Genomic DNA, 15,195 nt, shown 5'->3' with positions numbered 1-15,195 from the left:
TGGTATGTTATTATATGTTGGTCCAGCAGTGGACTAATATAGCCTGATGATGATGATGATGATGATTATAGGTTCGTTCGTAATACCTTTTGTTTTAAGCATAAGCTAAAAATTAAACATAAATCGAGCCCCAGAGAAAAACATATCGGCTATTTTTGAGTGCTCGTAAGAAACCACCAATTGTCGCACCAATAAAAGTCTGCAGCGGATTTGATAGCCCACGCAATGTAAGTGTTATTTATACGCCATAATTTCATAGAAGTTTGACGTTTAAAATGACACTTGCACTGCGTAGGCTATCAAAATCGCTGCAGGTTTTTTACGGTCTAACTCTACATACATACATACATATTATAATCACGCCTATTTCCCGGAGGGGTAGGCAGAGACCATGGATTTTCACTTGCTATGATCCAGATATACCTCTTTCGCTTCCTTCACTTTTATAACATTCCTTATACACGTTCGCCGGTAAAGGGTGCTCTTGACCTAGCTTTTCTTCAGGACATAGCGTAGTAACAAGTGTTATTCTGTGTGGGTACAGTGTATCTTTACATAAATTTCATTATGCAAGATCTAATATAATAACGGTAGAGGTAGTTTTAAACAACACAATACTTAACAATAATTGTATTTCACGATACTTAATTTAATACATACACTGTATTTATTTATAGATATTTATCTCACGAAACGCGTCGATTGTTCTCGATTGTACAGCGAGACAAGATGCAATCTCTGGCAGATGGCAATGGTGGGTGGTAATATACTATAGTAACACTGAAGTAAGGACACTCAGAAAGAACTTCGTACAATGACCCGCCTATTCCTATCTAGATCACACTCGCATTATTATATTGCTGGTCAGACGATGATACCTGCGGTCAATGTCGCGGTACGTACGACGAACGTGGCCGTTTCATTAGAGCGTTTTCAGATTATCTGATCCGATATCGTATGTAGGATCCTACATCCCCAGTCAGGCCGCGGGGGGGCGCCTGGGCGCCGCCTTTAGCGGTCACGCACACTACATAATGAATCATACCATAGACTAGGAATCCTCTCGAGTTTAGAGCAATTATTTCATGCAACCGATGATGCCAAAAATGCGGGGGTGGGCGGGACGAGGTGAGCGAAGTCCCGTGCCGTGATTGGTCCGTTCAAAGATACGGACGTCACACAAAGACACTTTCGGCTCGAACATGGAGTAAATTTACCGTATGCGTGGCAGAGGGGGTAGCGCGACTATGCTAAGCCTGAAGGATGTTTTGTCTGTGAATCATGCCTACACGCACACAAAGAAATATTATCGGTCCGACAGCTGACGGGGGGCTCCGATATGGCAGATTTTATCGGAAGCGCCTTTCCGATATCGGATATCGGACGGCGCCTATGACAAAAACGGCTGCAGGAGAGTAGAAACTTATATTTCTTACATTTTGCTTCCTTCCGACATCCGATATCGAATCGGACAATGTGAAAACGCTCTTAAGTTCTTACTTTATCTACTAACAGTAAGACACCTGACCGAAGTTAGACTTTTTCTCGTCGCAATAAGGCTTACAAATAGTTCGACGATGGCATGTAACTCAAACAGCTCTATTTCGTGACATAAAACAGTTCCATATATCCCCATTCTACAACAACCCCTCCATTTCCTTCATGAACTGCATATAAGCGTCGTCCTTGCTCGGGGCCTGCTTGGGCACGCTCTCGGGCCGCTGCACCGCCGGCTTGAGTTTCGTGTTGGCTTTCTTGTCCTCGCGCTTCACGCGGAGAGCGGAGGGCACGAAGCGAGTCACGTCGGCGGATAGATTGCGGATTTGGGGCTTGGCTGTGATTGTGGCTCCTGGAAAATAAAAGTTAGAGTGATATTTAGATTTAGGTAAACTGATATTTGCGGGCACATACGAAATTTCAAATAAATTGTGTTTGAAAAAAAATGCATTTTCCTTTTATTGCTTAGTGCTTGTACATTATTCTCTGGGTAACCTAAACAGAAATCAATATGAGCTGGTAGTTGAGCGATTTTATTCTTTCCTAAAAAAGGTGGTATTCTATCTGTCCAATGTGTATTGCGTCTCACATTTTGCTTAATAAGAGAGTGACGCGCACTGACATTGAACAGTTGGAATATCAGCATACCACCCTTACGAGGTATTTGTCTTAGAAAACGTTCGCCAGCAGTGCGCTTTGTCAAGTTTCTTATACGGTGCTACAGGAACGACGACCAACAAGAAAACGAATAAGTTTTTGGCAAAAATTTCATTTTTGATACAAGTTTTTATCGTTGACTGTACTTTTCTTACGACAAACAACTAATACTCATCGAGACAATTCTAAAACCCCTAACACAATTAGGTTGTGTTGTTTCATCACAGAGTTCGTATGGCCACCTCCTGTTTCCATCATTAGATCAGTTCGACAGTACCATAATATATTATTGTATTGTCATCAGAACTACATACAGCTGCCAATTTCATGACGCTACGATCCTTGGAAGATGGTTAAATTGGTTACCTAAGATTCCATTACATAGTTAGTTACATACAGGTCGACCTAATAAAAGCTTGTTAAAAACAACCCGGGTTACATACATCTGAGACTAGCCGCAAATAAAGTGCGCATTGCAAATTAAGTCATTTTTCTGGCGCCAGGAGGCCACCTTGACGCGGGAAACAAAATCAATCAGCACAATACCTTGAGGGCCGTCCTTCTTGTGTATGATGGGCGCGGCCATGAGCACGGAGGGCGGCATCTGCTTGGGCGGCGGCGGCGGCACGAGCGGGCGCAGCAGGCGCGGCGGCGCGCCGGGCGGCGGCCCGGGCGGCCGCAGCAGCCGCGGCGCGCCCGGCGGCGGCCCGGGCGGCGCGCGCGCCGGCAGCCGCAGCGCGCCCGGCGGCACGAGCAGCGGCGGCGGCCGGAGCCCTGGAAGACAATAGTACATTATTGTCGAGGCTCGGAAGTAGCTACTTGCAGGCTGAGGATTCCTTTTAAACGGACGACCTTGGGAGTCCGTTTAATTGAATCCGAAGCCAGCAAGTAGCCTTCCAGCCGAATCATATATAGTGCTTTTCTCAAAAATGGTGCAAGAAATATAAATATCACAGAAATATTATACAAAAGCAACTTCCTTACGTATATATTTTCACAGAAAAAAGCCCTTGCCGCCTTTTTATTTTTTTAATAAAAAAATAGAAGTGTATTTTTCTGCCGAAAATACGCCAACCTATTTGAGACAGCTAAATAGTCGCGGTACTAATCATCTGTTTGGCTGTTTAATGGGCCTGTGCCTTCATTTTATATGGCCATTTCAACTTTTAAAAAGTTTGGAACTCGACAAATAATGGAATTTGTATGCAACATTGCAGTCCCAAAATCGAGACTGCAATGTTTTTAATTTTTGACTGACCATAAACTACGCGCTTCGCCACCTATTTTTTAGACGGCAAAGTCGACTTTGCCGTCCATTTTTGAGAAAAATAAAGTTAAGAGTACTTACAGAACTGTCTCATATAAAACATAGAGTCAAAAACTTACCTTACTTTACCTTATCTGTACCACACCAAGTACTGGCCTCCGCGATACAGGCTTGCCTAGTGCTGAGACCACCGATATCGAGATTGCATCGCACGTTAAGATAAGTTCCCTACACAATAAATTAGTGAATAAGTTTATAAATATAGTTTACTTAAGTTTATTGTACTTACCTAATTATCTTAAAAAACATAGAGAATCATACTGTTTTTGTCATACGCTAATAGTACTAGCACCAAAAGAAAGGGATGAATACAGTTTTTTTGTTCTTACGGGAACCCACAAAGGCCACAAATTAGCAGTTCGCTTAACGATATCAGTGTATCAGTTGTTCGGAACAGTCACCTTTTGCGTTTAACTGACAGGCTGATATCGTCCGGTGAACTGGTAATCTGTGGGCCCCTTAACTGACAAAACAAGTTTGCCAGAACAGGTTTTATACTGTATATTATTTCAAATTGTAAATTGAAATGACCAATACTGTAGTATACTATACGTCTATATATCGGACCCGTAGCCACCATAAAAGTCATCTCTCTCTCTATCACTCTTCCCCACTAGAGCGACAGTGACAGTTACGTTTCGTTCGCTACGGAGCGTTAACGATTGCACGTTGACTACGCAACCTGAACAGACGTTCTCGAGAAGCATGGTTGCCCTTTAAACACCTTCTGCCTCAAGTGAAAACTGCATGCAACAGTAGTATTTAGTAGTGCTATATTTTCGCCGCTGTCAGATTGTGAATCTACCCCCAAATGTAACCCTAGTAAAATGGTAACAGAGCTACGTTATACATACGAGTGTGGGCGAAGGTATTGGCGTTTCGTTGTCGCGTTCTGAATCTTTCGCTGTCATGCTGAGACTGCAGCTATTTTAAATTGAACCCTATTAATATGAGAATAGAGTTGTACCCGGTGGAATCAACGGTGGCGGCATCTGTCTCATCTCGACGCCAGGGGGTTCTAGTATGAACTCCGGAGGCATAGCTGGCATAGCTGGTGGTGCCATTGGCGTTTCGTTATCGCTATCGGAGTCGCTATCGCGTTGGCCACCCGAACGCTTCAGTGCTGTCAATCTATAAAAAGATATAGTGTGAATGTTGTTGTTAATGTTACATATTGATTGTTGTTGTGTGAAAAAAATTACAAGAAAACAATACCTATTTAGAAAAAATGTTACAAGACCAATGAAAAACAAATGAAGATAAGGGTATAATAGTATAAAAACCATAATAAAGTACCTGGCATTCAAGTCCGCCGCTCTATCTCTTTCTCTCTTTCTGTGGACCTAAAAGTAAATCACACTTTAGCAGAAAAAAATATATTAACAGTTAAATTGAGAATTACAAAGTCATAAAGTATGTGTGTCCTTGTGTTCCATATTATTTAATAACATACCTCCATTTCCTTCGTAAAGTCGTCTATATTCTGCCCGGAGAGTGCCAACATTCTCTGCTGCAGCGACGTTGGTTTGGGGGCGGCGTTGTTCGCCGCCTCGGTATCCTCGTCCATATGTTCCATGTTTTGGTCCATGTGTTCCATATTATTTAATAACATACCTCCTCCATTTCCTTCATAAAGTCGTCTATATTCTGCCCGGAGAGTGCCAACATTCTCTGCTGCAACGACGTTGGTTTGGGAGCGGCGTTGTTTGCCAGCTCAGAGTCCTCGTCCATATGTTCCATGTTGTGGTCCATGTGTTCCGCTTCGCCGTTGAAGTCCTCGGACGCTTGGGGGAGGCTTGTCGGCATGGGGATGCATTTCTGTGGAACATTAATTAGAAATACGTGATCTTATTATGAATAAAAAATATTTTAAATTTAAATAAATTACAAGAGGAATCTAGAGTTAGATCAAGATAAGTCCGCAACGATTTTGGTAGCAAATGTTATTTTAAACGTCAGACTTCTATGAAATTATGACGTATAAATAACACTTGCACTGCGTGTGCTATAAAAATCGTTGCAGCCTTATCATAAAGTATTGATACTTTAAAAGTATTCAAGACTCTTTCAACAGATGAGAAGACTCTTTCAGATGGAGTCTTTCTGCTTTCCCACAGGCAGGGATCGGAACCGGTTTTTTGTTAACTTCGAAATAACCATATTATTCGAATTATTTTAAACTCGAAACGTAGGACTCATTTGTGTACATTTAGGTTACGACTTCGTATTATTAGATTGCCCAATTAGACATGAAATAATTAATAAAAAACGAAAAAATACCGTTTTCGTTCTCATACAAAAAATACCGATATCCGATCGCAGGCCGACTGGCAGGGGCCAGGACTTACGACCATCCTATCCATACCAGACATCTTACAACTGATATGATATGTTTGTGGGTTTGGCTGTTGCCTTACCTCTCCAGGCGGGCCTTCATCGGGTAAGTCTGAGAACCGCAGACTCTTCTTCTCCTTGCCCACCTCCTTTTCCTCTTGCACGGCGTCGAGCAGCAACAGCGCGAAGTCTGGCGGAGGTCCGGGCGGCACGCCGGGGGCTTCTGCGCCCGCTGGCCTTTCCTGCGATTATAGACTTTATTAGAGGGGTATAAGGTTAACATTGCTATTATTTTATCTTATTATAAGGAAAATTAAGAGGAAGTAGAGGAACTTAACTAGAGTCAGACCAGAAAAAGTCTGCAGCGGATTTGATAGCCCACGCAGTGCTGAAGAGAGCAGATGTGCAATTTTCAAAATTTCCAAAGAGTTGACAAGGTTCTAGAAAACTTCTGGAATTCTAACAGAAAACAAAGGAAAACTTCCTTTTGCATTTTGAAAAGACATAGGATTTTTCATAAATTTCCAAGAACTGTCCATGTACAAAGTATCACGATTTCGGAAACTTTACCATGGGCACATCAATAGGTATAGGCATGGAAACTACAGCAGACTAAATTAGTTACTGTGAGTTGCAAAGTCGTTACCAATTTTCATGAAATCAGCACTTTTTGTAATTACTGTGTGTGTGTGTGATGGACTTTCATACTCACTTTGTAGACGGAGTCCTTTTTGAGAATGGGTTTCATTGGCGCGCTAGGTGGTGCTATGTCCATTGGCATTGGTATTTGGGATGCCATGTTTCCATAGACGTAGTTCTCAGGCATCTACGAATAAATACATCCTTGGGTTGTTATTTAGTTACATTACACAACAGTTTCTAAAGAAATAAGGTGATCACAAACTAAAGCTACCCAAGACGTAACCAGTTTAAAATTATAGGAAAAGTGGTAAAGTAAACAGAACATCATAATTCTGTGTTTTCTAAACCAAATACAATTAAAAATTCAATAATTTATTATACAAGTAAGTCTCAAACCTCAAGGGAAGAGTTCACAAGTCAATAAAACTTTTCTAGTGACATCATAGTAATAATGACATGGAAAATATAGCAGTTCCTGGGTAAATACTGAATTTGAAAGTACTGATATTAAATTTGAATGATGATATTTGATAAGAAGTAGGAAGTACTTGATCCCAAAATTGTATAATGAAATACCATATGAAATAAGGAAAAATCAGTTAGGATGTTTAAATTTAAAATGAAAATGTTTTTGTTAAACAAAATTAAGTTAAAGCTACCAGCATAAGCAATAAAGGCCTGTGCACACCGGCTGCGTGTGCGTGACGTGCTCGTGCGCGTGCGGAGTTGTAGTGTACAGATCCTTATGAGAGACGGCACACCGCTTGCGTGACGTGTGCGTGTGCGGCTCCAACATATTAGCGCACGCACATGCGCACGTCACGCACACGCAAGCCGGTGTGGCTCGGCCTTAAGATGTACTTAACAACAAGTAACAACAACTTAAGTTAACAATTAACTAGGCAATTAGCTAAGTCTACCCATCTATGTTTCAAGGGAATTCCCTCTGCCAACAAACTGCCCTGCAGTTCGGCAGAAGAAAAAAAATTGTAAGATAGGATTTATTTCATCTGAATAAATGATTTTTTTTTTTTACTCATTTTGGCATGACCCAGGCAGCTTAGTGGTTAAATGCTATGTGGTTAAACTGATTAAATTAAAGTGCTGGGCACTGGAGGCCCTAGTCACTTTTTAATTTGTGGCTTATAATGTCATCTATTTCAGTTGCGCCGAGCCAAGCTTTCATAAGCTCTTGCCATACCTTAACTCCAGGGACCTATCAGTTTATCATACTTACTTGTAATGTGGGTAAGGGGATGTCATCCACTTGCACGGATTGTGCCAATTTCACAGACTCATAGTAGGAAATTAGATGAGCCTTCCTTTTTTCATACTCCATTTCTTGCCGCTTTAGCTCAACCCATTTTTCCGGATCATCTTTGTCCTGCGAATTAACATTTTATTATGAATACAAGTCTCTTATTTAACAAAAACATTAGAAACTGTGGAAACACATCACTTTTCTGGAATAAACAGCTTTATGGTGGATATTTAATTGTTTCAAAAAATTAATTCTTACAAAAACAGAAATGGTAGAAAAAATTTGCTATCAGTAAAGGGGCCCAGAAATTACTCCATACAATATCAGCCTGTTAAGTTTAAATACAAATAAGTTCAAATATACTTGATTGATATAGGCCTAGCAACAAGCACTTATGAATGGTTAGTTGTTCGGAACTGACACCTTTTGTGTCTAACTGACAGGCTGATATCATCAGGCGAACTGGTAATCTGTGGTTGCTAAAAAAACATAATTGAATGAATGAAGGTCTATAATGCACACTTTGATTAAAGCACTGAGTAAAGAAAAAATATTTATTTGTCCCCTTTAAATCTATACTTACATACATCTTGAGCACTCTATCAAATGTTTCTCTCAACTTTTTTCTCTTCTCCTTAAGTACTTTTTCATTTAATGGTGATGGTTGTAAAACATTATATTCTGCAAAAAAAATTTATATGAAATATGTACAAAGATTGATAAAATGGAAACTAACACTTTTTTTCTTTTTCTTTCACTCTCTTTGTTATGATAACGTAAGAAAGAGATGAGTAAAAGTTCTTACTATGGGAAGTTTTAAATGATTCTACCAATCTTATGAGGTAAACATCCTTCCTTGCCTTAAAATTGGAACATTATATAAAAATAATAATAACTTCAGCGCTTATATATGTCCCACTGATGGGGACAGGCCTCCTATCATGGGCGAGAGGGCTTGGGCTATATTCCCCACGCTAGCCCAATGCGGGTACTATACAACTATACAAATATATCCCATTTTTGTTTAAGCTCACCCATTTCATCAATTTTCTGTAATTCTTCTAATATCTGAGTGGGATCCTTCATTTTCAATACAGCTGCCCTAACCATTTGTCTTTGCCGTTTGTTCTTCTTCAACTCCTTCTTTCTCGCCTCTTTCCCTAGAATCAAATAATACGTTTAATAAACTAATATCCAACAATAAACGGGACTCAAAATGCAAGAAAGAACTAAAAGTATCCACTTACTGGCTTGATCCGTTGGGTTCATGTATTTACCACTTTTCGTGGTATTTATCGATCGGCGCCCCATTTTTACAAATTGTACCTAAGAATTAGAACAAATATATCCTTCACATACAAGTCTTCTCACGGCTGGTAATGTATTTCCTAAAATCTAAATAGACCAAATAAATCGAAATGGTCGCAATCAAAAGCATTAGCGCATTTTGACATTTTGACAGTATCGCGTTGACAACCCACAGATAGACCAAATCCTATCCATATCCTATCTGTGGTTGAGCGCATTTGAGACTTACGAATAAACGCTTACGTAAGGCTTCGCACGAACGAGCGCTTTTAACGCGCGTAAAGAAAAGCGCTTGAATCCGTCCCAAGGCCCCAACGTTGCCTGTTCACTTTGACGGCGCAGCAACTTTATAGTATCACTTCTCACTCCTCGCTCTTTTAAAAAAGCCATTTGTCAAAAAAGGACAACCATACTGTTGACAAGATGAACTTCAAATCAAAGTGTTGCCTTTTTTGGTGCATTCAGTCTGTGTATGTGTGCGTCGACAGTGTGTCGAGCAGGGTGGTATACCTAATACTCAGAATATCCAAAAGATATTCGCTGAAGGTCATTCAGGTATACGCACCGACCTCGTCACACTCCGATGATGAAGTAGAAGCTATGTATGAGGACGTAAGTAGGGCCATACATACTTCTAAAACCTACTTTACTGTTGTTATGGGGGACTTCAACGCAAAGTTGGGCAAGAGAAGCGGGGATGAGTTGAGAGTGGGGCAATTTGGGTATGGGCAACGGAACCCTAGGGGTCAGAGGCTGGCCGACTTTCTGGAGAGAGAGGAACTCTTCATGATGAACTCTTTCTTCCAGAAGCCGCCTCACAGGAAATGGACCTGGATGAGTCCTGACGGTTCCACGAGAAACGAGATAGACTTCATCATGACCGACAAGAAACGGATATTCAGTGATGTCTCTGTGATCAACAGGGCAAAGACCGGTAGTGATCACCGAATCGTAAGAGGCACACTGAATATCAATATTAAACTTGAAAGGTCCAGCCTGATGAAGTCTACGCTCCGACCTACTCGAGCCCATGTTCAAAACCCCGAAAGCTTTCAACTCGAGCTCTCTAACCGCTTTGCTTGCCTAGAGAACTTGGCTTCAGAGGACGAAATCAACGACGGGCTAGTGGAAACTGTCCACACAGTAGGGTCTAAGTTTTTTAGACCCCGCCGTAAAGATAGACCTCAGAAATTGACCGAGCAAACCTTAAACCTCATGGCTGAACGACGCTCGCTACAGTTGCAGTCTCCCGATGACGCGGAGTCATATAGGCAGCTCAATAGACGTATATCTAAGTCCTTGCGAGTCTTGCGACATGATCTGCGTCTCTTTAATACTAACCGTATTAAAGAGACTATTGAGCGAAACCAAGGCTCCAAAGTGTTCGCAAAGGACAAGTCTATTGGGCAAAGCCAGCTGACAAAGCTGAAACGGGAAGATGGCAGCATAGCGTCGAGCAAAGCGGAGGTTTTAGGTGAGATCGAGAGGTTCTATGGACAGTTATACACTTCGATCGCAAAGCCCGTTGACAGCTTGGTAGGAGATCCAAGAGCCAAGCTGTCCCGACATTATACCGAAGATATCCCGGACATCAATCTGTACGAGATTAGGATGGCCCTGAAGCAGCTTAAGAACAACAAGGCGCCGGGCAAAGACGGAATCACTTCAGAGCTTCTGAGAGCGGGGGGAACACCGGTACTTAAAGTCCTTCAGAAGCTCTTTAATTCCGTCTTGTCCGAGGGCATAACGCCTGAAACATGGAATAGAGGCGAGGTGGTGCTGTTCTTCAAAAAAGGTGATAACAACCTATTGAAGAACTACAGACCCATCACGCTTCTGAGCCATGTCTATAAGCTGTTTTCAAGGGTCATCACGAACTGTCTCGAACACAGACTTGATGACTTCCAGCCTCCCGAACAAGCCGGTTTCCGAAAAGGCTATAGTACCATAGACCACATCCATACGCTGCGGCAAGTTATACAGAAGACCGAAGAGTATAACTTGCCATTATGCTTAGCGTTTGTGGACTATGAGAAAGCCTTCGATTCGGTGGAAACATGGGCGGTGCTTGAGTCTCTTCAGCGATGCCATATTGACTATCGGTACATCGAAGTGTTGAAGTGTTTGTATAGTAACGCCACCATGTCGGTCCGAGTACAGGAGCAGAGCACGAGGGCGATTCCATTGCGAAGAGGCGTAAGGCAGGGAGACGTTATCTCTCCGAAACTGTTTACTGCCGTAATGGAAGACGCCTTCAAGCTCCTGGAATGGGAAGGACTTGGCATCAACATCAACGGCGAATACATCACTCACCTTCGGTTTGCCGACGATATCGTAGTCATGGCAAAGTCGATGGAGGAACTCAGCATGATGCTCGATGACCTCAACCGAGTTTCACAACGGGTGGGCTTGAAAATGAACATGGACAAGACGAAACTTATGTCAAATGCCAATGTTGTGCCCATCCCAGTCTCTGTTGGGAACTCGGTACTCGAAGTTGTTGACTCGTACATCTACCTAGGACAAGTAGTCCAATTGGGTAGGTCCAACTTCGAGAAAGAGGTCAACCGCCGAATCCAACTCGGTTGGGCAGCGTTCGGGAAACTACGTAATGTCTTTTCGTCCGACATACCTCAGTGCCTCAAGACGAAAGTCTTTAATCAATGTGTGTTACCAGTGATGACTTACGGCTCCGAAACGTGGTCTTTCACTATCGGCCTCATCTCAAAACTCAAAGTCGCTCAACGAGCTATGGAGAGGGCTATGCTCGGAGTTTCTCTACGTGATCGAATTCGAATCAGAAATGAGGAGATCCGTAGACGAACTAAAGTCACCGACATAGCCCACCGGATTAGCAAGCTGAAGTGGCAATGGGCAGGCCACATTGCACGCAGAGAAGATGGCCGATGGGGTCGAAAAGTGCTCGAGTGGAGACCACGGACTAGCAAGCGCAGCGTAGGACGTCCACCCACAAGATGGACAGACGATCTTGTTAAGGTCGCCGGAAGACGCTGGATGCGGGTCGCTTCCAACCGGCACGTATGGAGGTCCAAGGGGGAGGCCTATGTTCAGCAGTGGACGTCTTGTGGCTGAGATGATGATGATGATGATGTGTGCGTAAAAACGTGTATGTATGCTCTTTTAGGGATGTGAAAAGTCGATTTTAATCATGTTCTATATCGATAAACGCTACACAGCGGAACGAAATAGCTATTAATAGAAGCTTCAATATCTTCGTTAAACATAAACATAATTGAAATGCTAATGGATAATTAATATATTAGAATATAATAAGAAAATAAATATCTGAACTTTCTCTTCGTTCCCTGCTGGGGCGTGACGATAAATTTGTGATCCGATAACCACAATAAAGAATAAAAGCGTTTTTGTTCATTTTAGGTATCGTTAAACCTTTGAAGTAAAATTAAAATTGCAAGAAATGTCGATAGTTTATCGATATGACTTTATCGACATGGCTACAGCAAGGTGGAGTGACACTGTTAATCGTACACTAAACAAAAGTGGTTACAGTAAAGCCAAGCGCGCACCACGATTTTTTGTCGCGCGATAATTTTGTCGCAGAAATGTAACGTATGGGTTTATATGGCGGTGCGCGCATATGCGACAAAAAAATCGCAGCGATTTTAAAATTGTGATTTGTTACATTTTTCCGCGACAGCGCGCGACGCGATTGTCGCAAAGTGAATTGCAGCATACGAAGCTGTCGTATGGCCCCGCGCGCACTGCGATAATAAAATCGCAGCCGGGACCTCAGTCGGCATTTCGCTCTCCAAGCGTCAACATATCGGAACCTGCTTCTCCAATGGAGTTACAAGATGAGACGCTAGATGTTGACCGTTTAATTATAGAAATAGAAGGAGATCACCTTTGTGGTATAAATACTCAGTCATAAAGCGATTGCATATTGTTTCACGACAAGCGACTGGTACGACATCCATGTCGAGAATGAACAAATCGTCGACTTTTTCATCGCAGTGCGCGCACTGAATTTTCTGCGATAAATTACAGCGCGATTCTAAAATCGTGTCGCAAAAATTAAAATCGTGGTGCGCGCTTGGCGTAACAGCTCGCTTACCCCGGCTACACACGTAACGATAAATCATAGGGATAAAACTGTGCAGTCCGAACTGCGCAGTTTTATCTGCCGTGTGTATGACGCTTTAACGCGCGTTTAAAAAGCGCTCGTGACAATGAGGCCTAAGTTACAGAACTTACATTGGCGGCAAAATAAAAATAAACGGTCCGGCACTTATGAATAAATTTTTGGAAACTCTTTTATTTCTGTTCAAACTTATAATATATACAGTACATGAAATATTAAAAATTATAGTCTGACAAACCTAATTTGTCAATAAATAAGAAGACCAAAAACTATACTCGATTAAATCGACACGAGTATAGCGAATTACATACCTACCTAATCGAACGTGTGTATCGTATACAGTTTTACAAGCACATTAAGTACCTACTACTACTTAACTAGCTTGGCGCGATGACCCAGAATGAGTCTTGGCCTCCAACACAAAAATTATAATAGGTACCTAACCCTTACAATTTTCGACATAGGTAGGGACGGAAAGTGCCAATGTCTAAAATTGTGAGTAGATATTTTTAAAAACTATACCTATAGAGGGTATTCACAGTCACGTTGATACTTACGTAAGTATTTTGGATTAATCCATTCAGTAGTTTTCAATGAGCAGTTCAATTATCATAATTGGCATTGTGAAATTTTTGGACGTTTTCTTCTAATTTGTTAGACCAAATAGTGAAAATGTGTTATGAGTTATTTTTGGAGCATTATTTGGGAGCTTTTGGACTATAGTTGGATGGTTTTACGGAGGTTTCGGCGGCTGACTAACTACGACTTATGCCGGCTACATACGTAACGATAAATCGTTGCGATAAAACTGTACAGTCCGACTGTGCAGATAAATCGAACCGTGTGTATGACAAATCGTTACGATAATCGACAACGATTTGTCATACACACGGTTCGATTTATCTGCACAGTCGGACTGCACAGTTTTATCGCAACGATTTATCGTTACGTATGTAGCCGGCATTAGCATGGACGAACTCTACCTATAAAAGATATACCTACATACCTACTTATAGGTAATAGGTATCTTAAAACACCATAAATAATTAAAACAAAAAACGAGTCGGACTTAAGTACCTTCGGAACCCTTGGAACGCGAGTCGGTCGAGTCCGACTCGCACTTGGCCGGTTTTTTGTTTAGAAACGCCTCATACGATCCGTACAACAACAAGCTATCCTATACTTTGGCCCTTTGGGTTAATCATAAAACTTCGAACTTCTATACATTATGTTATTTGCGTACCTAATTTACCTATGTAGGTACGTACATTGCATCTACATTTTTTAAAAGTTTCAAATCATTTATTTACATACAATATATATATATACGTTGGTACTACTAAACGAAATTAATTAAAAATAAATAGAAAACCATTGTCACCTGCAAAAATGTGAACTCTACAGGACAGATGTGCTCAAAAATAAATTAATGTCATAAAACCGACTCTATCTCAATAACAATAGAGTTGTTAATAGACTTTGCTTGTTCAATTAATCTGCAAAACGTTTCCTTACGGATCCTCCCACTTAATTAATTAGCTGTAGGTAGTTTATGTATCTAATTCTTTTTTGTCGCATAAAAACAACCTTCGCTTGTTATCACGTGGGGCTCCGATGACGGACAAACTATACGTAGCGAGTTCAATAACCTCTACATATCGAAATTTATCGCCAAACGCTAATAGGAAAATTTAATTTATCAACTTCAACTAATACATTTAAATAGATAAACACTTGAATAAACAACGTGAACTTTTATTAGATAAGGTACCTACCAACTACCTAACATTTTTTAAATGGTAAATTTAGAAAAGTAGAGTCAGATTTATTGATGAACCTAAAGCTTTTGTTCAATTGTCTGTATTAAAATAAAACTATGTGTCATAGTTTATAAATAGGACGAGAAATAGCGGAACGAGAAATCAGATAACGTCATTCGTCACAAACTCATTGGAAAATCCGCCACCCCACCCTAGACAATTGCAAAAGCTAGACAAACGAAACTCGACCACTCTGCCTAGGTGTAGTACCTACAGCGCGTAAACT

The 15,195-nt window shown here is 41.3% G+C and overlaps 1 protein-coding gene across 1 annotated transcript; it reads right to left on the bottom strand.

Annotated features, from left to right (window-relative positions):
* Nucleotides 1-615: 615 nt before the first annotated feature.
* On the bottom strand, nucleotides 616-9,190 carry LOC134669021 (WW domain-binding protein 11). Its single transcript, XM_063526541.1, has 11 exons — nucleotides 8,966-9,190; nucleotides 8,753-8,878; nucleotides 8,302-8,399; nucleotides 7,695-7,841; nucleotides 6,528-6,641; nucleotides 5,899-6,057; nucleotides 5,096-5,299; nucleotides 4,778-4,824; nucleotides 4,449-4,612; nucleotides 2,701-2,928; nucleotides 616-1,849 (listed from the first exon to the last, which is right to left on the bottom strand). Exons 1-11 carry the CDS (start codon nucleotides 9,027-9,029, stop codon nucleotides 1,638-1,640), a joined length of 1,563 nt encoding a protein of 520 aa, XP_063382611.1. The 5' UTR covers nucleotides 9,030-9,190; the 3' UTR covers nucleotides 616-1,637.
* Nucleotides 9,191-15,195: the final 6,005 nt, after the last annotated feature.

The sequence above is a fragment of the Cydia fagiglandana genome, chromosome 11, assembly GCF_963556715.1.
Source record: "Cydia fagiglandana chromosome 11, ilCydFagi1.1, whole genome shotgun sequence".
Taxonomy (NCBI): domain Eukaryota; kingdom Metazoa; phylum Arthropoda; class Insecta; order Lepidoptera; family Tortricidae; genus Cydia; species Cydia fagiglandana.
This window is presented reverse-complemented; position numbering and strand designations above follow the sequence as displayed.

Bases quoted from the DNA above. Each gene is read 5' to 3' on its own strand.
- LOC134669021 (XM_063526541.1), bottom strand. From the start codon at position 9,029: ATGGGGCGCCGATCGATAAATACCACGAAAAGTGGTAAATACATGAAC. The intron at 6,642-7,694 runs GTAAGTATGATA...ATTTATTCGTAG, and splicing joins TCCCCTTACCCACATTACAA to ATGCCTGAGAACTACGTCTA. The intron at 2,929-4,448 runs GTACAACTCTAT...ATTGTCTTCCAG, and splicing joins GCCACCGTTGATTCCACCGG to GGCTCCGGCCGCCGCCGCTG.